Raw genomic sequence first — 24071 nt, 5'->3', positions numbered from 1 at the left:
TCCCCTTATTTATTTACCTGTTTGCTCAAAGGGAGGGATAAATGGGGTTGCATGCACACAGCTAGTTCACATCATGATTTATTAAGCCAGGATTCTTGGCTTATTGGTACATGCAAACGCTCCTAATATTTAATCACACTCACCACACCTTCCGTGTCTCTGTCTGTCTGTCTGTCTCTCTCTCTTGGTTTGTTTCTTTGTTGCTGCCGCCACTGCTGTTTTACAATTAAAACATAGAATTAAATATAGTACAATAAAGAGAAAAGAAAATGCAACAAAAAGAAATACAAGCTAACCAACCAAAAATTAAGCCGTTATAATCCAAAAACACAGGTAAGAATCTCTGGATATATGCAGATACAAAAGTATTCATATATGGGTAAGAAGTCTGTAATTTCATTACTTACCAGATATAGTTACACACCTGTTTATTTGTTAACAGGGTGGGGTGGTAAACATAGAACTAAAAGGACACACACAATCTAAAGCACAGAAGGGGGACATATCACCTTCCAGATTATGTTGGACAGCAGACCCCCAAATTCCTAGCTAGTATAGCCAGCAGTGAGGAACAACGGGAGCTGTAGTCCAACAGCCTCTGGAGGGCCATGTGTTCCCCACCCATGATATTAAGGATGACCTTCCATTCTGCATTCCTGCTAGTTAACCCCTCCACCCTCCTGCATTCCCCCCCACCTGCAGATGTGCCGCCAGTGGAGGAGAAGCCCCCCAGTCCGGCTCCCTCGGTGGAGGCTGAACCTCAGCCAGAGCTGCCCCCACCACCCATCTCCCCAGCTCCCTCACCCAAGGAGGCACCACCTGTCCCTGAAGAGCCACCAGCCCAGGCATCCCCCGAGCCTGAGGATCCTGAGGACACGCGGCCCCTTCATCTCGCCAAGAAGCAGGAGACGGCAGCCATATGTGGGGAGACGGATGAAGAGGAGGTGGAAAGCGGCGGGGAGGGAATCTTCCGAGAGCGTGATGAGTTTGTCATACGTGTTGAGGATGTCCAGGCCCTCAAGGTGTGTCAGGTGTCCTGGGGCTGGCAGGGATGGGTAGTTTGAAGGCTGTAGTTCAGAGCAGAACCAATGTTAAGCATCAGATGTGGAGGGCAGTTTCATGGTGGACTTCCGCAGTTCAGTGACTGAATTCTTGCCTTTGGGTAAGATTATGGCGTTATGTAGATTTGTGATTTTTAAAAAATATCCATTTAGACAGAAAATTGTAATTTTGCACCAGGGCTTCTTAGCAGTCTTCATTCCAGGGGGCCTGTCAGATCTATACCCACCAAGTTTAAGCAGTGCTGTTAAAGAAGGGTTGCAGAACTTCAGACCTGAGGATCAAATATGCCCTCCTTGAATGGTCAGTCCACTATCACCCAACCACTGGCCATTTGGTGGTTTCCCAGCTTTTGTGCAGTCTCCCCGCACCCGACCCCAATTGTAATTACTGCAATAAGAGGTTTAAGTTAAAATATGTTTGAGTTTTTGATATTGTTGGCCCTGCCTATTTTGCCTTTGGCTATTCCTGCCACTAGTATGTGTTTCCCATCTCCCAGGAGCTCCCACAAAATGAAATTAGGCCCTTAGCTGGAAGAAGTTCAGCATCCCTAGTGCATTCACTGATCCCAAACTTTGAGCTTCTGTTTATCAAAATGGAACTGCTTATTTTTACCAAATTCAAAAGCATTGAGTCTCAAAAAGTGAATTTCCAAATTTCAAATTTGAAGAATCAAACTTTAAAGATAACTTTGCAAGATTATGAGAACCAGATATATAATTAGAATCTGGGACAGTTGTACAACATACAAATGACTGTCTTTTCTAAACAAATACAAGGAGTTGGACTAAGACTGTGTTAGTTGCTCTTAATTCTCAGTGAAATCATCATGAGAAGTTACAACAAGTTGCATCCCATGGATTTCAGAGTGACCAAAGTATGACCATCTTGGTCCTGACCCAACCAAGGGTCAAAAGAGATCCCCAAAATATTTCATTCCTCTGCAGTTCGTTTGTCTTCATGAAACTCTTTCAGGCTATGTATCAATGCACTGTGTTTTTCAAATTACATTTTTATCCTTTCTTGCATGATGAAGCTCAGGGTAGAGTGTGGGGGTGGTTCCTGGGTGTTTTCCCATCCAGATACTGACCAGAGCCAGACTAGCTTAGCCTCACCAAGGTGGCTTCTTTATGTGGTTCTAGACCAGGTTATAGTTCATGGGGATACTGGCCTTTACCAGTTTCAGTATATGCCCTGTTAACTGTATTATATTTTAATATGCCCAACTACAGGCATTTGAAAGGCATTTTACAGAACTTAAGGGATATAATAAACATAGAACCCTAAAAGCTAAGAGAATAGAATACAACAAAGCAACACAATACAGCACAGGCTTGAAAATATCATATATAAAGAGAGTTACATCTGAAAATGAAACTCTAAAACCTCTGAGAAAAAGAGATGTTTTTGACGACTAGTAACAAGCTAGCGATTTAGATACCATAAGAAAAGCCCTGCTGGATCAGACCCAAGGTCCATCTAGTCCAGCACTCTGTACACATGGTGGCAAACCGGCTGCCCCCAGGATCCCTCAAGCAGGGTGGGTGCAAGGCCTCCTCCCGCCCAGCTCCTCAGCAACTGGTTATGCAGGCATGCCATCTTTGGTAAAGGAGAAAGCACATGGCCTGCAAGGCTAGTAGCCACTGATAGCCTCGTCCTTCATAAATCTGTCCAATTCCCTTTTAAAGCCATCCAGATTGGTGGCCATCCCTACTTCCTGTTGCAGTGAATTCCATACTTTATATGTTGGGTGAAGAAGTACTTCCTTTTATTAGCTCTAAGCTTCTCACCAATCAGCTTCATGGAATGACCCAAGTTCTAGTATTGTAGGAAAAGGAAAAAAAATTCTTCCTCTCCACTTTCTCTATACCATGCCTTCCTTAAAACACCACCATTATGTCTCTGCTTACTTGCCTTTTTTTCTGTAATGTGAAGAAAACATAAATCTTACTAGACCGACAATTCAGGCATTTTCCACATTGCACATCTGCTTTGACTCTCCTGGGGAGGCAGGTGAGAAAGAGGGAGTAGCTGAGACTGACCCAAAGCATTTGTCCATCGACACCAATATTGTCAACACTCACAGACAGCAGCTTGGCATGTTTCCAGGCAGGATTCTGTCCTAACCCTACCTGGAGATGCTGGGAAATGAACCGGGGGCTTTCTATAGAATTGCTGCTGTTAGTATCCTTGTGTCACAAACACTCCCTTGTCTGTCCTCTTGCAGCTGGCCCTTCAGACTGGGCGGGAGCCACCCCCGATCTGGCGGGTTCAGAAAGCTTTGCTTCAGAAGTTCACTCCTGAAATCAAGGACGGGCAGCGTCAGTTTTGTGCTACCAGCAATGTAAGTGTCCCCACCTGTCCGGCCCTTCCCAATTTACCAGGGTTTTGCTTCGTTGATCATTTAAAACTGTACTGTCAGTGAACACTGACAGGAGCCCTAATTGTATGGGCGGGAGGTCCTGTATGATTTATGCATGGTGATACATCAATCCCAGGTTTTTATCCCCTTCCATTATCCCTTTTTTCCTTTTCCTATTGTAAAAGAAATACTCCTTTCCCACCCCAAGATGAAGGGAAACTTTTGGCTGGTGACCTGTAGATAAAGTAAATCTGCGCCTTCTCTGACCATCATTCTTGTGCATAAGGGGCTCCCCTTGGGCTTCATCTCAGCAGTATTGGATAGGCTTTCCAGTTCCACATCCCCTTGTTTCGTCTACAAAGGGAAAATTGTATGTAGGGCCTTTTCTTTTTCCTCCCCACCCCTCCTTCTTTCTCGATACTCAGTTCCTTTCTTATTTCACCCCCGCAGTATCTAGGGTATTTTGGTGATGCTAAGAACCGGTACCAGCGACTCTATGTTAAGTTCTTGGAGAATATCAACAAGAAAGATTACGTGCGTGTCTGTTCCAAGAAGCCCTGGCACCGGCCCCTACAAGCAGTCAGGTAAAGGAAAAAGAGGGGTGTGTTTGTGTGAGAGAGGCCCTTCCCAGCTGGGGATGCATGAAAGCCCAGCTGTTCATTGCTTGCTTATACAAATTTATTCCAGCATAGGCAGGCTTTAAAATGCCCCCCTTTCCACAATTATGTCTGAACGCTGGCCAGAAAATATACTGATTGCTCCCCACCCCAATATTCAAGCTGAATTAAATTGTCCAGGTGACATCCTAAAGGGGAAACTTCCTGTCTTATCTTTCACCTCTGCTACTGCTCATGGTTTCTAGCTTCTGTATGATTTCACCTCACATGCCGGAATGCTTTGTCCTTTCCTCTCCCTATCTAAAGGAACATAGAACGGAGTCTGTTGACTTCAGACTGACCTACTCATCTAGCAGGTTCATTGCCCTAGCCTAGTGATGCATTTCTTTAGAGGTTCACAAAAATTACAATCAGAAAATAAAATATGAAAGGAAATTTTTAATGTATCGAATTTATTAATATGTTAAAAAGCTAAAATAGCACCTTAATGTTAGTAATAGTAGTAGTATTTATTTCATTTCTAAACTGCCCCACAGCAAAGCTCTCTGAACAGTTCACAGCAGTACATAAAACAGATATAAAATACAAATGTTTGTACAATACTAATAACAAGCAGATATTAGGATAACATGTATAAAATAAAAAATAAATTAAACGTTGGAAAATTTAAACCTGTTAATACCAAACAATATCAAACTTGGTGAAATACCCAGGATGGGCAAACCCTCAAGCCACTGCATACCCAGATATGTCTCTAGAGGGCTGTTTTAACCTGGCGCAGAAAAGATTACAAATTTGGCACCAGGTGGGCCACAGTGGGGAAGTTATTCTATAAGCCAGGGGCAACCACAGAAAAAGCCCACCCCATTGTTGTCACCCCCTGTGATGCCTCGGAAGAAAGCCCCAGATACTGACTGTAGTATCTGAACAGATTGCAGTTGGGAGAGGTGCTCTGTCAGGTATTGTGGTTCTAAGCTGTGTAAGGCTTTATAGGTTAAAACTAGCACTTTGAATAGGAACCAGAAGTGTAGTGGCAGCCAATGCAAATGGGCCAGAACCAGTCTTGTGTATTTGGTCCTGCTGGTTCCAGTTATTAATCTGGCTGCCACATTCTGCACTAGCTGCAGCTTTGTTTGTTTGTTTGTTTTTCGATTTATATCCCGCCTTTTTCCTACAAAGGGCTCAAGGCAGTTTACATCATTCTCCTGCTCCATCTTATCCCCACAACAACAACCCTGTGAGGTAGGTTGGGCTGAGAGTCTGTGACTGGCCCCAAGTCAGCCAGTTGGCTCCATGGCTGAGCGGGGACTAGAACCCAGATCGACAGAGTCCCAGTCCCATGCTCTTAACCACTACACCACACTGCCTCTCCGAGCTTCTGAACCATCATCAAGGTCAGCTCCATGCAGAGTACACTGCAGTAGTCTAACTAAGAGTTTGCCAGAGAGTAGATTGCTAAAGCCAGGCTATCCCTGTCCAGATAGGGGCATTGCTGGGCCACCAGCCAAGGCTGGTAGAAGGCACTCCGAACCACCAAGGTCATCTGAGCCTCAAGTGACAAGGATGGATCAAGGAGCACTGCCCAAGCTACAAACCTGCTCCTTCAGGGGGAGTGCAGCCCTGTCTTGAACACCCCCATATGATCAGAGGACCTGCCCACCAACACCATCCCAGTCTTGTCTGGAGTGAGTTTCAGTTTGTAAGCCCTCATCCGGTCCATTGTCACGGCCAGACGCTAGCACATCCGCAGCCTCACCCACTGGTGATGAAAAGGTGAAACATACAAATGGCAACACACTCCAAAACTCTGGATGACCCCACTCAGTGGTTTAATGTAGATTTTAAACAGCATAGATACCAACATCCGATCAAACATTAAAAGCCCCATTATAATCTTTCAGGGAGCACAACTGTAGGCTAGGTTATACAAGGACCTAACAACCCTGTTCTCACAAGCTTATGCTTTTTCCATGCATCCTGGGCCTTGGTTGACTCCAGCTAAAACTGTAAATTAGATGGCAACCTGTTCATTTTCCCCCTCAAACTTGTCCCCTCTGCGTCCCCATGCCCTCATCCTCTCTTTAACTGCTTACCATCACAGCCTGAGTTGCTCCCAAGCCCTCCTGCCTCAGTAACCCTGGATCCTCAGGTCAACTGAGGTCATTCTCTCTTTGATGCCTGAATGCAGGGTGCTCTTAGATCTCACAACTTTCTCCTCCTGATGCAGGAGACAGAGCCAGCCCAAAGCCTCTGGCCCTAAGGTTCCAGTGACACCAAAAGTCGAGAAACCTGAGAAGCTGGAGGTGCCAGAGAAGGCTGAGAAACTGGACAAGCCACCCAAGGCCGAGAAGCCCCCGAAGGCTGAGAAGACAGAGAAGACGGAGAAGCCCCCCAAGCCTGAAAAAGGGCCTAAGCCAGAAAAGCCCCCCAAGCTCGAGAAGTCTGAAAAGCCCCCCAAAGCAGAAAAACTGACCAAGGCAGAGAAGCTCCCCAAAGTGGAGAAAACGGACCCCCCTGCGCCCACTGTGGCAAAAGCTGCCCCAGCTGGTGGAACTTCAAAACCCAAACCTAAGCCAGCCAAGGTCAAAGCTGAGCCGCCTCCCAAGAAGAGGAAAAAATGGCTCAAGGAGGCAGCCTCCTCTTCTGACTCTGATTCGAGCCCTGACCAGCAGAGCGAGGAGGGTGAGTAGAGCAGGGTAGAGAGGCTACCCCATGTTACTTGCTGTCAGCAGTGCATGTGTGAGACACTTCTGAGAGTCTTGATGAGGAAGCTGTCTGTGGTAGTGGTGAAGGCAATTCTGTCCAACCTCTGAGTGGGCCATGGATTCCAAGGAGGCTGCAAAGCTGACGAGAAGGGGGTATCTTCTTCCCAGTGATTGTGGAGGGTGCTTGCAAAGAACTGGATGGTGAGGACGGTAGGAAGGGGGCTTTCTCAACCTGATAACCTCCAGATGTCTTGGACTACGATGCCAAGCATTCTTGATGATTGGCCGTGCTGGCTGGGCCTGGGGGGAGATGGAAGTCCTGTGCATCTGGGGGAGGCTAGGTTAGGGAGGGCTGTTACAGAGCATTTGTGCCGAAGAGCCAGGCTGGGGAAATTGCCAGTTAGGTCGACTGGAGAGGTCTCTTGCCAATCTGTATGCCATGCTTTTTCCCTCATTTCCCCGCTACTAGTTTAGTTTGGGTTTTTTATTTTAATATATTGTATTTGCAACATTTCCCATGTACTCTTCTTGTGTTTTATGCTTTTGTGAATTCCTTGAACTTTTTTTTCAGGAAAGAAGGGATATAAATGACTGAAATAATAAAATAACCCTTCATCTTCCATCTAGAACGAGTGCCGACGGGCCGTATTCTCAACACACGAGCCATGAAGGAGATGTACCGTAGCTATGTGGAAATGTTGGTCAGCACTGCCCTTGACCCGGACATGATCCAAGCTCTTGAGGATACAAACGGTGCGCATCCTTGAATAATGGGGCATGGGCTGGCCACAGGGAGAACCCTTATGAGTCAGATGTGTTTTGTTTCTCTAGGCCAGTCCTTTTCTATTCTTCATTTTTGCCTGTCAGCAGACCTGAGCTGCTCAGCTTTGCTTTGTAATGGTTGGTCTTGTAGACTTACAGAGTTCTAAGGTTTTAGCTCCTTAGAAACGCTTGCTCAGAACTTTTCTAAAGAAAAAAACTGCATAATTTAGATTGTCCTATTCCTTGTTGCTGTAATAAAGCAAGAAGCGTACTGCTCTTTTTAAAAAGATCTCAAGGTTGTGCATAGAAGTGTCTGATTTTGTGCTGCGCCAAATAATAACAGTAGCTCTGACCTCTTGCTGTTGAAGAACACAGTTGTGATTGTGCTTTTTTGGGAACTGGGGAGAAAACTGTGTTATCCAAGTTTGTCTGGAAATTGGAAGCACTAAATACCATAAGATTAAACATACGTGAAGCTGGTTACAGTTTTTCTTAAAAGGAGCATATTCCCTAAATATGTTGGTCAGCCTTCCTCAAATTGGTGCACACCAGATGTATTGGACTGCAGCTAATTAACAAGGCTAATGCTTAGGAATGCTGGGAGTTGTAGTCAAAAAGTCTGGCGATAACTGGCATAGCACATGCAAGAAAGTTTGGTCATGTCCAGGAATCCTGGCATCTTCAGCATGGTGTTTAACAGCTTTGTGTGCCCCTTTTCTTGCTTGTGTAAAACTCTGACCACAAAAAAAAAAAATAAGGATTTCCTTAGTGCAGAGCAGCTCTAGATGTTTCTGGCTGTAGTCACACGTTACCCCCTGGACGATGTTGGTGAACCTTCTCATTTGTTTTGACAATCATCCCCCAGATGAACTTTATCTCCCTCCCATGAGAAAGATTGATGGGATACTGAACGATCACAAGAAAAAGGTGCTGAAGAGAGTGTCTCTTACTCCATCACTACAGGTATGAAAACATGGAGAGTGGACTTCTTTATTCCTTCAGAGATTGTATTGTATAGAGATTTAAATTAAATTATGGTTTGCTGTATCATGGAGACCTGGTGTGTGTATTTCCTTCTTGTTCACCAGCACAACAGTTGTTGTGGTGGGGAGAGGGAGAGGGAGCAGGAGATAGAGAGAACGAGAAAGAGAGAGAATATCCATGGTTTAACTGGGTTTAGAATCCAGCTGTTTAATCTCTAGCCTCCATTGAACTTTGATCCCTTCCTATTTCTAACATAGAAAGACTTCAATAAACTTTGTGCGCTACCTTTGGGATTCTACTACCTCTGTCTGTGTATCTTGGCAGCACATGGCTCCATGGTGTGACCCTCCATCTGGTAGCCTCTTTCAGCCAGAGGAAGTTTGTGAAATCTTCACAGGGCAGGAACAGCCCATTGAAGGAATACAGAGGAGTGCTTAGTTATCTCTTCTTTTTATGTTGACAGTTTGTCAAAAGAATCTAGTTTGGATTTGCACATCTTCTTACTAGGAAAGGGATTTTGTGCTAGGTTGGGATGATCTCTGAGTCCTACTGTTCACTCGGAAAATTGAACATTTGTTCAGACATATATGGGCAATAATTGCGATGTCAGACACCCTGGTTGGAGCAAAACAACTTGGTGGTAGAATACATGCTTTGCATACAGATCACCCCAGCTTCAACACCCAGGTTCTCCAGAAAGGGCTACGAAAGAATCCTTCCTGAAAACCTGGAGAACCACTGTCAGTCAGGGTTGACAATACTGGACTAGGTGGACCAGTAGTCTGACTCAGTCTAAAGGTGTTTGCTGAAACGGGTCATTCCATTCCCACGCTATTAAAAAAGCAGTTCCTGAAACAGAAGAGACGGGAGGGCCCAGACCGAGGGCATGCAATGGCTGTGTTGGAACTATTTAGCAGTAATGGCATGGGATCAGTTCATGAGGATCACCTGTTTTTCACGCCCAGGAAGCTTCTATCTGTAGGATTTGTGTCCTAGTTGACTTGCCTGTAGCATGGGCTCCCAGGACCTCCAGGAGTAAGGGGGGCTGTGTTCCTTGCTTGGGACCCTTTGGTGCCAGATGCAAGACCCTTTAAATTGCATATTTATCAATGATGACTTAGTCTTCTTTCAAGAGCAGAGGGTCTCCTATTCCTGCTTCAGGTGGCATTGCCTCCTTTTCTGTGATTACCTCCTAGCTGTAGTCCATTATCTCTTTCATCCCCCAGTTTGCTCAATAGCTAATTCCTTACTTTGCCCTTTAAGAATGCCCTCAGTCATCTTGTTCACGGAAATGTCTGACCTGTCACACATCTCCAAGGGCATGGGAATATACAGCTATGTGAGGCTGTGCATGTGGTTTGACGGCCACAAGTTACGTGGAAGCTGCTGTCTCAGAAGTAATACTTCATCATTCTCCCTGCCCAGGAGGCGCTCCACATGTTCCCCCAACTCCATGCTGAGACATGCGACACCACAGTTAAGCTGCGCCCAGGTGGTGAACCTTACAACCGCAAGACACTCAACAAACTCAAGAAGAATGTATCCAAACCGCAGGTAGGTGTTGGGAGCCATGGTGATATCAAGGATCAGTGGTAAATGTATTGATGTACCTGTACTGCTGTTTTGCTTTTCCTCCAGAGAATTCAGGGCAGTATGCATGTTCCCCCAACTTTCCTCCCATGTTTCCCTCACAGCCCTGTGAAGTTGGCTAAGCTGAAGGAGAACAAGGGGTCCATATTCACTCAGTGACAACTTTATGGCTGAGCAGGGATTTGAACACAAGTCTCCCTGCACTGTTTGCATTTGCAGGCAATTCTGGGGTCTCCAGGGCAGGCACCTCTCTTCACACTCACCAGGTTCCTTGCCCCTCCTGAGTTTAATTTCGTTTCTTAGAGTTGTTAAATTACAGGGTTTAATAGTAATTTACTGTGCTGGGTTTTGCTTGCTTGCTTGTTTTTAACTGGGGCACTGCTTTGTCACAAAGCAAAATATTGTTCTCCAGCACCATCTCTGTTTCTGTTCAGCAGAGCGGTTCAGTGTTTTGGAGCTCAGAATCCCCCCTCTGCTTTGTCCTGAGATTCTTGGGCAAGTTAGTTTTCTTTTGGTCTCACCAGTTTTTCTTCTGAGGATGGAATTACTTTGGGAGTGGCCATCATGGTCACCAGGGCAGCTTCTTTTAAAAAAATAGGCAATAACCCACAAGGCACCCATTTTGTGAATGTGCCACACCACTCAGAATTCGAAATGTGCTCATCAACTCCTAACTATCAGGGAGCCCTTCTTCTAGCTTTTCCTTGCTGCATTTCATCATGAGCTGCTTGGGAGCCTTCACCCATTGGTGCTGGACACTAGAGCAGGATGGGAAACTTGTGATCCTCTAGATATTGTGGCACCACAATTCCCTTCATTCTTGCACTTGGCTATGCTGCCTGAGGCTGATGGAATGTGTGTAGGGCCATAGTAGCCCATCTCTGCACTAGAGGAAGGGGTCATTCATCTCCCGGGGTTAGAGCAGCACTGCTGCTAATCTGTCTGGTCCTGAAGGATTGCCTGCTGATGATGAGGAACCTTGCTTCTTGTGGGAACAGTGAAATGACTAACAGAACTGATTCATATTTGTAATATCCCCTCCTTGAAAGTACAACTCCTTGTACTATCTATACTGATAGCACCCTGCCCCCATCCTGTATATTCAACTAGTTAATAGAATTGTAAAGGGGTAACCTAGGCCTCTCTCAAAACAAAACGGGGGAACTGATTGCTTATGAAAGGTGTGCATGTGCTGGTGGGCAACTAGAGGAGATACTCCAGTTTTCTGCCAGTTAGGATTTGGAATTCAATGCTAATCCATTTCTTTATGCAGTTAGCAGATTAACCCTTGCATTGAATTTTAGGCAGATGGAAGATCAGCTGAAAAATGTAAAGACTGTTGATTTGGTACTGGCCTTGGGAAACTCAAGCCCCTGGGAAACTCTCAGGCAGGATATGAGGAAGCTAACCTCTTTCCCTTCCCTTGAAATTAGTTACCAGTTGTATATCATTTGTGAACATAAAAATTTCAGATCTGTCCTCCATGAACTTGTGCAATCCTTTTAAAAAGCTACCTCTGTTCATTGCCAGAGGATGTTGTGACTAGGGATGAACAAAGAATCTGATGGAGGATGTTCTGACAAATGTTCATGATCTGACCCCTGGATTCTGATTAATTCACCCTATGCTAATACCAACTCACTCTTAATTCAAGTCAAGCCAGCTTATTGACTTCTGTGTACATTAAAAAATACCACTAAGGAAATCAGTACAAACTATGGTTATTTGTGCAAATTGGAAGCCAAAAATGATGCTGTTTTCAGCATGAGTTGTGGAAATCACACTTGAACTAGGTAGTTTCCATCCTCCACTGTATGCAAATAATATAAATTGTCACAAACTGAATAAATTGGTACCCAATACCTGGAAAAAAGTTTCTTAGGTTTTTGTTTTTTAATATATAAACTTCAGCCTGTCTTAGAGCTGGATGCCTTCAAAAGCAAAGCACAGCACAGCACAGCACCCTTGCTTGCTTCTCATCATTGGAATGGAAGCAGGCAGAAAGACTGTTGACCTCAAATGAGCAGTATTTCCCAAGCTCAATACACCCAAGCTTCTGACAGCCCCTAGTTCACTGATTGGTGCTGAGCACTGGTAATGCTCCCTACTCCTACATGTGTCGCTCTAGGCCCTCTTCTCCAGCACATCAGTGTCTAACCCATGTGTAGCCATTTCACTTGTTTTGCAGATTAGGAAGACACCTGATTTCACAAGAATATTATTTTGTACATTCACACGTTCTTTTGCATCTGAAACTACGATGCAGTTTTTCATGAAGGTTTACTGGTAATGATAGTAAGATCTCCTGACAAACATTTTATTTTATGTATTTGTTCAGGCAAAGGGAGGACTGGCACCGTTTAAAATGGTATTGTGGCCTCTCTTGGCAAGCTGGGAATAGTCATTCTGTTAGACAGTGGCTAGCTAGGGCCTTCTAATAGAGAATTGGCAGCACACTTACAGAAATGCAGTTGTCCAGTCCTGGGAGGGCAGTTTGGCAGCCCTCCTTCCTCCTTCCTTTATCAGAGGGCAAGGTCACAAAGCTGCAAAAAATACTAAGCAATGGGTTATGAAAGAGACAAAGAGTAAAACCAGAAAGTCAGTGCAGAAGGACAGTCCCAGGAGGCCCCAACTGGACTTGAGTGGGGAGGGAAACCACCCATTCGAACGGAACAGAGTGGCCTGTATTTTTGTCACTGAACAAAACGAGAAGTTGAGTGGGTTACCTTTTCTGCCTTATTTAGTGAAGCAAAGTACGGGGAGGCGGGAGCAGAGGATGCCTGCAAGAATTTCTGTCCCTTGATGAGGCTTTCTCTGCCATGCCAGCAAAGTTGCTGGAACTTTTTGTGATTCCCATTCTCCCAAAGGAAGCTTTCCTGAGACAAGTGGGTCAGTTCTATTGTGGAACATATAAAGTTGTGTCAAGGGAAGTCTTCACTCAGTGATTGTGGCTAAGTAATTTTAGAACCTGGACTTAATAGTCTTATGGAGCAGCAGTAGAGCAGGAAGGGGCAGGTGGGGCCTTTGGACAGCCATGTGTCTAAAGCATGTGAAACACACGATTACCATTTCTCTCTGTCCCACCACCACTCTGGGCATTAAAAGTGTTGACATGCCTGGCATGTTAGAACAAAAACCAAAAACTGTTTGCCAACTCTGAGAAAATAGGCTAATACTCTGAACATTTGCAATTTCACATTTAAAATTAAGTTAAAGTGCAGCACCATCATGACTGCATAAATAATACAGAGTTTGCTGGCCCATTGACTGTGCTGGCGAAAGCTGATGGACTTGTAAGCCAAAGCATCTGAAAGGGCCACAAGGTGCCTATGCTCTGACTTTCAATGACTTTCCAGTGTCTTGAGTAGCAGTCTTTTCCTGCCTTCTGGGGATTTCAGGGATTGAACCTGGCCCTTGTGCGTGCAAAACTTGTGTTCTATCATTAAGTTTCCTCCTTGATGTTGCTACTGTGTGCTCAGGAAAGCCATTGAAAATCACTTTCCTAAGACACTGAAATAGTCCTGTTGTAGAACTCCAGAGTCATTGAAACTCAGAAACATTGAAGTTCAGACATGCATCCCCAGATCATCAACCTCTGTGATGCCAGCTGCAGCCAAAGGAGGTTTAGATAGAAATATCGAAACATAGAAACATCGCGAGTCAGAAGAGGCCTCTTGAGCATCTAGTCTGACCCTCGGCTCCAGCTGGCTCTGCCCATGACATGCCCATCATGTGCATGTCCAGTCTATCCTTGAACACCCTCACTGATAGGATAGATGAGATATAACTTATCTGGAAACTTTTGTCATTAGCTCCAAAACTACAGCCTACTTTTCTGTCTATGTTGCACCCAAGATCACTTCTGTACCTGTAAATCTTGGAAGAATCATGTAGACGAGTTGAGAAACCATTCAGTAACCAGATTCTTAGATCACCCACTGTGTGAACATTGATGCTTTCTGCTCCTTTTGACTAGAAACAGACCATTTTGTTAATGGCAGGAAAAACAGAAAGATCTAACCTCTGAGTCTGGATTTTCCTCGAGGAATTTAAAGCCGACTCTGCTTGCCTGCTTGCCTACTGAATCAATTAGCTTTGATGCTCAATACAACGTGCCATCTGTAGTAGCAGACAGATGGATTACTACCCTTTCCAGGATAATGTAGAGATCTTGTTCTTTATTGTGAATGTTCATAGTTAACATTCTTGGAATGTTGAAGATGAGCATGATAGAGGGCCAGTTTCACTCCTCTGGGGGTTTTTTTTGGTAAGCTGACATTTCACAATGTCCTGTGATGGTGCGTTGAACTACAGACTATTGTCAGTGAGCTCCTCATCCCATTGACCTGTCTAATCTAACCATGGTGGATCAGGTTTTCTTGGTCTACCAGGACATGGACTGGCAAACCTCACCGGATCCATCAGGAGACAAATAGCTAGTAAAGTAACCTCCTCCAGCCTGGCATCCTTCTGATGTGTATTGTCGTAGCCCCAGCCAGAATGGGCATGCTGGGAAAGGGTGATGGGAGTTGTAGGCCAATAAAACTGGAGTGCAACCTACTTGGGAAAGGCTGGTGTCAGATGTCCATCTGAGGGGGGAGAAGGAGTCATGTAAATCCTAGTGTTAACCCTCAACCAGGAGTCCAGTTGTGGAGCTCGAATACATCCAAGACTTCAGCTTGTCTTCACAATATTCCTCTCGCCACTTGACTACTTAAGCTACCCTCAAGTGCTACTGTTCTGGCAGCTATCCTATCTTGCTCTCTATGGACCAGAGACTTTTCTGGCACATATAATAGCTAGTAAATATCCAAGAGCAGGATAAAAATGAAATAAATATGTAAGAGTTCTCAATGAGATGCCCTGTGTCTTGAAAAGTTGCTGGCGATGTGTACATATTGCAGAGTCTCCAAATGTAATATCCAGAATCTGCATGTTGTCCGAGTATGGGCATACATGTACATTTCTCTGCCTAAGGCACAGCTGTTCTGAAGAAGAGCAGCTCTTTCTCTGTGGATTTTGCTAAAGTGTCGTAGACTTACTTCAGACCTTGGCCATAGAAGCAACCAATAGAAGCGAATTTGCCCTTCTTAGTCCTCAATAAAAACTGTGAAGTCTACATTAAATCAACATTCCTTGAGATATTTAGCATACATGGTCCCAATCTGGATGTAACACTGAGAATTCCTGAGTTAAATAACTCAGGAATTGTGAAGTCAGAGAGCAAAGGCCACACACTTTGCTTTTAATCAACCTCTGAGAACCTATCCACTGACTATGGTTGTTGATTAAAAGTGGAAGCTATGAGTGCAGTTCAGATGTTTCGCTCGTCCTCACAATTCCTGGGTTAAATAACTCAGGAATTCCCAGTGTAACATCCAGACCAAGCTGCAAGCAGGAAGCCTATACAGAGTGAGAGCTTTGGTCTGTCTAACGCCATGTTGCATATGTCAATTGGTAATTGCTTTCTAGGGTTTCCTTCTTAGTTCTACCTGGAAATGCTGGGAATTGACTCTGGGATCTTTTGTCTTAATCTGCCACTGCCTTTCTCCTTCTCAAGAACCCTTAAGAGAAGCTGTGAAATTAGTGAATTATATTTAAAATCAGCTTGTAGCATAGATAGAATTTTGACTGAATAACGTCAAACTAATTCATTTTCTGACCTGCTGAACATCCTACAGAATTAAAAGTTCAAGGGTGTTTGCTATGAAGTGAATGCATGTACTTGTAATCCCTAAAGAATTTTCAGTGAAAGATAACTGAGAATTGGTAAAGGTAAGAGTGTTGGGGCATTTTATTACAGGCAGGACATAAAATTTTAGTAATAACAGCCAAAAATATGTAAAAAGAATTTAAAATCTCAGCAACTGTCACCTTTGCCTGTGAGAAAAGAATGACAATTTCACTTTCTAAAAATTTAAGGAGATTGGAAATTCTTTTTTCTAGAACCAGTTTGAAAGATTGGGGATGGGAATCCCTTAAATGTATAATTTAAGTTTGATTTAGTTTTGTTCAGAATCCTGGGCATGTTAAAATGATAAAACATTTCAGAAATCAGAATAATGGAAGTTTTTTTAAAAAATTGCACTTTTAAGAGAAGTAACATTCAGCAGTTTGAGAAATTAACATATCCTTAAGGATACAAATTCTCTGAACAATGTTCAGATTTCAACACTTCCTGTCTTGAAAACACTAACAAACTGGAATGTGATCTTCTTTGCCATACTGTCCCTCCATTTTGGCAAGAAAAATGCATGATGGATTTCTTGGCCCTGCTCTTACTGCTTTCTGCTACTTAACAGTCATTTATTTAGTACTTGGGAAAGTAACATGATCCTTGCTTGGAAGGCATTCAAGTTTAAGAAAGATGGCCAAGGGAGGGGAAAGAGGTGAATTTTAGCAAAGCAATAGCAATGATTGAGAATAAGGAAGATTAAATATTTGAGACCTAACTTTGTGAATTCGCTTCTAGGGGAAGTTAGGGTTCTGGCAGCTCTGCACAGAGAGGAGAAAGCTCTGTTAGGCTTAGGTAGGGGGCAGCATAGCATGGGCCGTAGTAACACAATATTCCCCGGCAGCCTTCCCCAGCCTCTTACCCACCAGGTATCTTGGAGGGCAACTCCTGTAAGCGCCAGTCAGCACAGCCTATGTTTGTAATTGTACACAAGAGTTGTACACAAGAACATCTGGAGGGCCACCCTTTGACCTACATGCAAAGCGTTCTATTATAATTGCTTGCAGGGAGTTGTTTTTTTCCTGTTTTTTAGATGGGGGGGGCATGTAGCATCTCCTGCACAGCAACCTGGACTGGTACCATCTCTTAACTAAAGCTTCATTCCTACCTCAATCTGTTTTCTCTCTTCATCCCCAGCACCTCATTCTTCCACATGTGTAGGCCAGGCTTTTGTCATAGAGAGGTGCAGAACATTGAAAGCCTCAAAGATAAGAGCTTCAGGTTGATGCCAAAATACCAAGCCCTGAGGTGAAAAATGCGTCTACAGTAATAGGAAAGAGAGAGTAGTTTAGCAGAGGCAGAATGGAATGATGTGGCTGGAGGGGCAGCCCAACAAAGAACAGTTTGTAACGGGTAGCAGGAGGTGGAGACTTCTAGACTTCTTGATGGCTGTGAATCATCTGGGTGAGACCAGTCCTGAGATGTCTCTAGGATTCTGGAAGCAATAACGTTGTAGTCGAGACAGGAGCAGGGAAAAGCACTGGCCTGTGATTCCCTTGAGCAATTTTATCCCTCATTTTTTTCACCCTTACTGCCAACAGGAATTCAGTGTGGAAGTGGAGAAGTCTTTTTTCTACACTCTATACCATTCCCTTCACCACTACAAGTACCACACCTTTCTGCGTTGTAAGGATGAGGTGAGTCCTTTCGCAGTTTCTCCTGGGAAACCCTTTTGCATGGTTAGAACAGTAATGGTATTCTGACATAAGCATGTGTGTTCATGTACTGCCTCTTGTGTCCTTTTTTATGATTGCACACACTAACCATAACACAGAAGCAAGTAGGGGGCAGGTGTCAGGTGGAATTCAGGCTGCATAAATGGGTCTGTCTTGACTGGAGTCTCCCATCTGCCAGCTAAGCATATTTGGTGCCACGGAGACTTGACTTCTGTGCACAGATTATTCTGTAGGTCAGGTATCCATATAGAGATATTCCATTACCTGGTAAGACTGCAGCCCTTGGAAAGGAACAGTTAAGATGATGAGAATCTTGTTTCTTTTCTTTTAGAAAGAAAAGGTCTCCAAATCACTACGTTGCCACATCTTCATTGTTTGCAGGCTACCATCGGCATCCTGCAAGGGATGAACATAACTGGACAGGGTTTTCCTCTTTCAAGTAGTTCCAGAGATATTCCAGATTCTGATGATGCAGAAGTCCTCATGGTGACTTTTAATCAGATCTGGAGTGCCAGCAAAACCCACGGATTGCCTTTCCTCAAGGGAAGCATTATGCAGACAGCTGCATCAGCAATGCGAAATAGACTGTTGTTGAGGCAAAAGAACCAGCTTAGTTTGGTGATACTTAGTGATGCCCTGTTAATTCTGACAGCAGAATTTGGGATTGTTTTATGTGAAAAATTTGCCTTCCCCTCCCACTTTAGTCCCATACAGTCATAAGAAGGATTGTGTATATGCTGTCATTTGTGCCAAGCTTAGAAAAGGTACAGAATGTAGTACTGGACTAAGAGCTGAGCTTTCTAAGAATCTCAGCTTTAAAAGAAAAGCTTCTTCCATGTGGTTGCAAAGATAAACGTGGGGCTCTGTGCCTTGTAGAAAGCAGAACGGCGACAGGAGGGGATTTCCAATGGATCATAAATTGGCAACCAGATATTTTGGACTACATTTCCATATTTCCTGACCATTGACCTTTCTGTCTACTGCTTCTGGGAGTTGTAGCCCAAAAATCAAGAGGGTCTCAGGTTGCCAGCCCTGGGTTAGAGGATTTGCCTCTGGTGAAGCTGGTGGGGGGATCAGCTTCTGCTTCCTTCCCATGTGTCACAAAACTAGGAACAAAATATGGAACTGAGAGACAGATTGCACATGTGTTCAACATCCAGTTTTTCTTTCTAGGTTGCAGATTTGGATTCCTTGGGTTAGTTGTTTGGTTAGTTCTGGACGTGCTTAGGTCCAGTCTATATCTGGTGTTTTCTTGCAATCCCCACACACGTGTGTATCTCCAAGGCTAATGTGTTGTTTCTGTTGCCTCTCTTCCGCAGACGACGGCGATTGAGGGTCAAGACGAGGACCTGGGCCAGGAGGAGGTGGTGCAGCAGTGCATGCGCAACCAGCCATGGCTAGAGAAACTGTTTGACTCCTTCAGCGAGTTGCTGACTCAGGCGCAAAGCAAATGCGCGTGACGCAGCCGCCAGAGCCACGCCCCAGGAGGGGCTGCCTAATGCCCGCCCCTCTGCAAAGCCAGAGCAGGAAGTGGGGAGAGGAAGGTCGAGGGGTACCATTACAGGCAACGAGTTCAGACTCAGCTCACCACCCCCTCCCTTTTTGTTTTATGTTTTTAAAATTTTTAAAACAGGACTTGGGATGGGCCTCCTATTTTGGTGGTGGGATGCAGGAGGTTTGTGATGGCAAAGAGGACACGTTGAGGAGGGTTCTTATCAAATATTGGATGGTTGGACAACCCCTTTCCCTTTTGCCCTGGCTGTACAGAGAAATATTATTTATATATAAATGTATAAATGTCTAATTGAGCAGCCTTGCCCCCTGCTCTGGTGGGGCAAGAGTAGGAGAACCCATAGGAAGGTCAGAGGTGTGGTGGTGTGTGGTTTAGAGCTGGGAAGCAGGGATTCAGAACTCCTTGGTTCCTCCCAGGGTCCAGGTGGGTTGGCAGCATGAGAATGATACAAGCAGAAGGATCCAGGTTCCTGGGTTCTCTCCTGCATCTCTTCCATCAAGAACCTGTACTTCTCCTTAGGGAGAGTTGAGTATTGTGTGTGGGGATGGTGCATTGGCCACCCTTTATATAGCGTCGAGCTCCTATCATCCACGGTCTGATCAGGCAATACGACCCCATGTCCCCTCCCTGCCCTCAAACACGTCTGTCCCCACCCCTGCCAAATCGCTGTTTTGCGTGGAGTGCGGGGGAGGCACCCGCTCGTGCACGAGCAGCGATCCTGCCTGTGCTTGCTTCCAACAGGAATATTTATTGCCAAGTTCCTCCTCCTCCCCGACCACAGCTTGTTGCAGAGCACGCTCTCTCTGGAGCTTCCGTCTTTTTCTCCTGTCTTTTTGTGGGGCGATTGCTGCTGCTGGTTCTGCCGCGAGCCACTTTTTTTCCCCTCTGCTGTTGGGTTTGGGATTCTAGCTCTTTTGGACATGTGGAGCATCTCCCCGCCTTTCCCAGTATCCCTTCTGATGAGATAACAGTAATGGGTTGGGGGAGCTTAGTGAAACCCAGAGCAGCCTGCCTGTACCAAGACTTCCTAAATTCCCCTCACCCTTTTTCTAGACTTCTCAACTGGCCCCACGAGGATCATGGGAGGGTGCAGTAGAGGGTTGCAGATACATCCCTCTGTGCCTGTTAGATCTGAGCTCCTTTGAGGGAGGGGTAATTATTTTTATTTTCCCCCCACTCCTCCCTGTTGCGGTGTTTGACAAGGCAGGTTTCTGCTCCTCCTCCTCCCAGCTGTACATACTGTATAGGATAAAAAAAGTCTATGTATCATATTGTATTTGACTAACTTGAACTTAACGATGCGCAGAAGTCTCTCTCTTTCTCTCTCCTCACCTGTAGCTGTGACGTTCTTTGGTTTGGACTGAAACTTTAATTAGGAGGTTGTTAATTTTTTATCATTGTTGTTGTTGTTATTGAGGGGGAAGGGAGATTCTGTGTCCCCACCCCGAGCCTCCTAAGCAAAGATCCTTCTCTAACCCTGAGCTGAAATGCTAAAATAAACTCTGTTTAGATAGAGGATTAGGTCCTAGCCCTGGCCACCCACTCTTCATTTCACAGGTCACAGGTGTCCCTCTCTCCACAGCATTCAGCCACATCAAATCTTGTATTTTTCTTTTCAGAAATTTCCTAGTGGCCTCTCACACATGAATTAACTGGTCCTCCTCAGCATTTCACACCCCTCACCCCACAAGCTTCCTGGTGACATCCCAAATTGATCCCATACCTGAACATAGATTCTTCAGCACCAGATTCCCATCTCCCAGCCAATGTCTACCTCATTCTTGTTCCCAACATTCTCTTTTTCTTCATGATACTCATCCAATTTCTTTGTGCCAGCACAATCCCATGCCCTCCAATTTCATTTCTTCTGTCTTTCATTCCCCCTCCAGCTTGTTTGTTTCCCTTATATGTTCTTTCCAAGTTCCCAAACACTTGCCCTTCTAGGTTTCCAAATACTTGGTCTTTTGCCTTCCCAAAAATTTCCTCATCAAATCAAGTTTCGAAATCAGTAAGGCAGGTGAAAAATTCCCGGTACCCTTTTTGGGGTTTTTTTTTTTTAATTGACTGTTGTTGGGGAGGAGGGAGGTATGAAAAGGTACTTTGGGTGGGTGGGTCAGGGAAATAAATCCCACCTCCAAAGAGGTGGCCTCTTTGCCCTAGCAGAATGACTTCGGACAAGTCCTTGAAGAGCACAGAAATGTGTTTGGGGGCCCACCTGGGTGTTTAGGTCAGGTGAGAGTCCCTTATGTATACACAGTTCCCCATGTCCCTTTGGGTCCTGCCCCTTCCCCCATTATTTATTGTGGATGAGTAGAGGTTGGCAGGTGTGCATGTGAGTATGTGTGTGGGGTGGGTGGAATATGGGGTACAAGATCTCCATTCAAATTAGAGTGCTTTTAAGGGGGAAGAGGGTTGACTTGGCTTCCTTTTGGATATTGTAAAGCTTGCAGTTCACTTCTTGACAGCTTTCCCTAGCAAACCTGGTTACTGATAGCTGTTGGACTTTAGAGGTGAGAGATTGTAGCTTGAACCTGTGTGTGGAAGTGGGGTTAGTTGAACATGGTTTTGGTGTAATGAGGGAATTGGGCGGGGGGGGGAGTATTTCCCAGTACAGGTTAACGTTCGAGGGACATGGAGTTAGGATACTTCCTGGGACAACAGACTCCCACCCTGCTAAAGCACTGCCCCTGGATGGAGGGGTAACGTGGCCAAACACTGAGCACCCAGAATTGGAGGGGCCCAGCTCCGAGTTGATCAACAACACACACACACACACATGCACACACACACCCAGCTTCCTGTGACAAAAAAGACTTTTCTCTTCCTCCTCCCCCCCATTTGGATCTCAGAAGGCCCCCTTTTTTACGACGTGTATTTCTGTGTATCTTGTTCGCGCCTCAAGGGTATTGTTCTGAGATATGGGATTTGTGTTCTGTATTATTGGATGTTCCTATATATTTTTATTGTTTATTATTAGTGTCTGAGACGTTTTTTTCTCTCAATATGTAAAACTCACATTGTATACTGTGTACACAACAAAATGACAAAAAACACTTTTCTTTGCAAAAATCAAATGCCTGGCGCACAGCTTTGTTCATTGCGTTATGGGTTGGGGTGCAGTGGTAAGCAGGTAAAAGTTGGTTCAAGTTGGTTCATTGGCAGGCTGGGGTCTGGACAGAGACGAGAAGTCCCAGGAACCCTCTGGCTTCCACTCCTAGATCCTGTTTATCCCTACATAGAGAGGCCTGCCATTGTAGCTATTGGCCCTAACACCTTGCTACTTCTGACTCATTTGTTAATCTGCTTGAAGAACTCACGATCCCTGGTTTGAAGTCTTCCTCCTGGGCAACTCTAAAAGGCAACTGAGACACTGGAACATCATTCCTGGCTCTAGATGAGAAGGGAAATCATTTCCCTGCATTATTCAGTATTCTTTCCTATTGAAGCAAAGATCATTCAAATCACAAGAATAAAGGCAGACCTTACCTGCTTCAGCCCTGAGTTTTGTTTTATTTTGCAGAATTAACAGCATTGTTTGGGTCAGGAGCTAAGACTGGAACCTAAGATTGTTTGTTGGACACATGAGATAGGAACATGATGTCTAAATAGACCCCAGGAAGTATTGCAACCTTTTATCAAAATTGGTATTAAAAATCTATTTTCTATTTGTCTTTTTATCTGTCACCTACTGCATTTATTCACACCTTTAAAAGAAAAAACAACTTCCTGATTCTATTTCTGGTTTTGCACAACTGCTATCGTAAGATGCAGAGTGCTCCTTTCCTTTTAGTGCACCTGTAATACTGAGAGAATGAAGTTTAACCTCTGCAAAATGTAAAGATGCAAAGTCTGAAAAGCTGTTTTCTATCTGGAAGGAAAAGTGCTTTTAATTTGCAAGGTTCTGTATGATCTGTATAGCTCGTTCCTCAGGACTACCTGGAAGCAGTGGAACTTCAGCAAACATCACAACCAAGTTGATCTGGGAGAGGGCAACTTTTGTTTTTTAATCAGGTAGGAAAACTGCATTTGAAAACAGTGCAGTAAAGGATGCCTATCGTTTTCTATATATGTTGAATGAAGAAATAGCCACTGGTTTTCCCGTTTGTTGCAGTTTCAGGACTCTTTCCACACCAACCCTTTTACACTTTTTTTTTTTGAAAAGTATTATTTTGTTGCAGTTTCTTGCTTTCATTTTAACATGCACTTCTGTCCTAGGAATGTGACACTTTCTAAAAGCTCAAAACATAATTTGTACCTGGCTACAAACTAGGATAGAAACCCCAAATTTAAATGCACGTTGACTTCATGCAAAATTAAAAGATAAACAGCAGCACTGTTCTCTCAACCTACCTTGCCCCAAATTGGGTTAAGTGCAAGGCCTTTACAAAAGGCATTGCCAAAATGCATAATGAAAGGCAAGAGCATGACAGGGGAAGGGTCTGCAGTTTTGACTGGTCTGAAAGTGCTAGAAAGCATTGACACGCATTAGACCAGTAGACTTCATCTGGGGTTATATACTGCTTCCATTATAGCCCATGTACACGGCTTCACGCTTATGTGCCATGCTCCTACTAAGAGATGTCTCTTCATGGTTCTCCTGCCTGTTTTCAGCAGAAGCTGTGTGGTTTGGAGCAATCTTACGTTGAAGCTTCATTGTATACATAGGAAGCTGCCTGATGCCAAGTCAGCTCGTTGATCCATCTAGGTCAGTATTGTAGATACTGCCAGGAGGTAGCTTCCCAGGAATTCAGGTAGGTTGTTTTTCTTTCCTGGAGATGTTTGGGATTGAGCTTGGGTCCTTTTGCATGCAATGCAGAGGTTCTTTATTTCTTTTATATCCAGCCTTTTCCCCTCTTTTTTTTTAAAAGAATTCATAGTGGCCTACATTATTCTCCTCCTCCTCCTCTCAGTCTTATCCCCACAACAGCCCTGTGAGGCTCTTCCACTGAACCAAAGTCCCTGCCCCCTTATTTCAGTGGAGTTAATTCCCAGGTGTTTATAGGACTGCATCCTAAAGTTTGCATCCATCCTGGTGTCATTCCTGAAATAGCCTACCTACTATACTTAGG

General features: G+C 44.5%; 1 protein-coding gene across 1 annotated transcript in view; it reads left to right on the top strand.

The window, feature by feature from the left end:
* Window positions 1-22496, top strand: part of PRR12 (proline rich 12) — a 43472-nt gene extending 20976 nt beyond the window's left edge. The window contains exons 6-14 of the mRNA XM_044444516.1: window positions 635-1022; window positions 3287-3403; window positions 3872-4005; window positions 6266-6720; window positions 7371-7496; window positions 8371-8468; window positions 9915-10043; window positions 17355-17450; window positions 18809-22496. Of these exons, the coding sequence (XP_044300451.1) occupies window positions 635-1022; window positions 3287-3403; window positions 3872-4005; window positions 6266-6720; window positions 7371-7496; window positions 8371-8468; window positions 9915-10043; window positions 17355-17450; window positions 18809-18949 (1684 nt within the window). The 3' untranslated portion in view covers window positions 18950-22496. The remainder of the gene's footprint in view (window positions 1-634; window positions 1023-3286; window positions 3404-3871; window positions 4006-6265; window positions 6721-7370; window positions 7497-8370; window positions 8469-9914; window positions 10044-17354; window positions 17451-18808) is intronic.
* The last annotated feature ends 1575 nt before the right edge of the window (window positions 22497-24071 follow it).

The sequence above is a fragment of the Varanus komodoensis genome, unplaced genomic scaffold, assembly GCF_004798865.1.
Source record: "Varanus komodoensis strain SLA01 unplaced genomic scaffold, ASM479886v1 scaffold45, whole genome shotgun sequence".
NCBI lineage: Eukaryota > Metazoa > Chordata > Lepidosauria > Squamata > Varanidae > Varanus > Varanus komodoensis.
The sequence above is the reverse complement of the archived record's forward strand: the minus strand, read 5'-3'. Positions and strand labels throughout refer to the sequence as shown.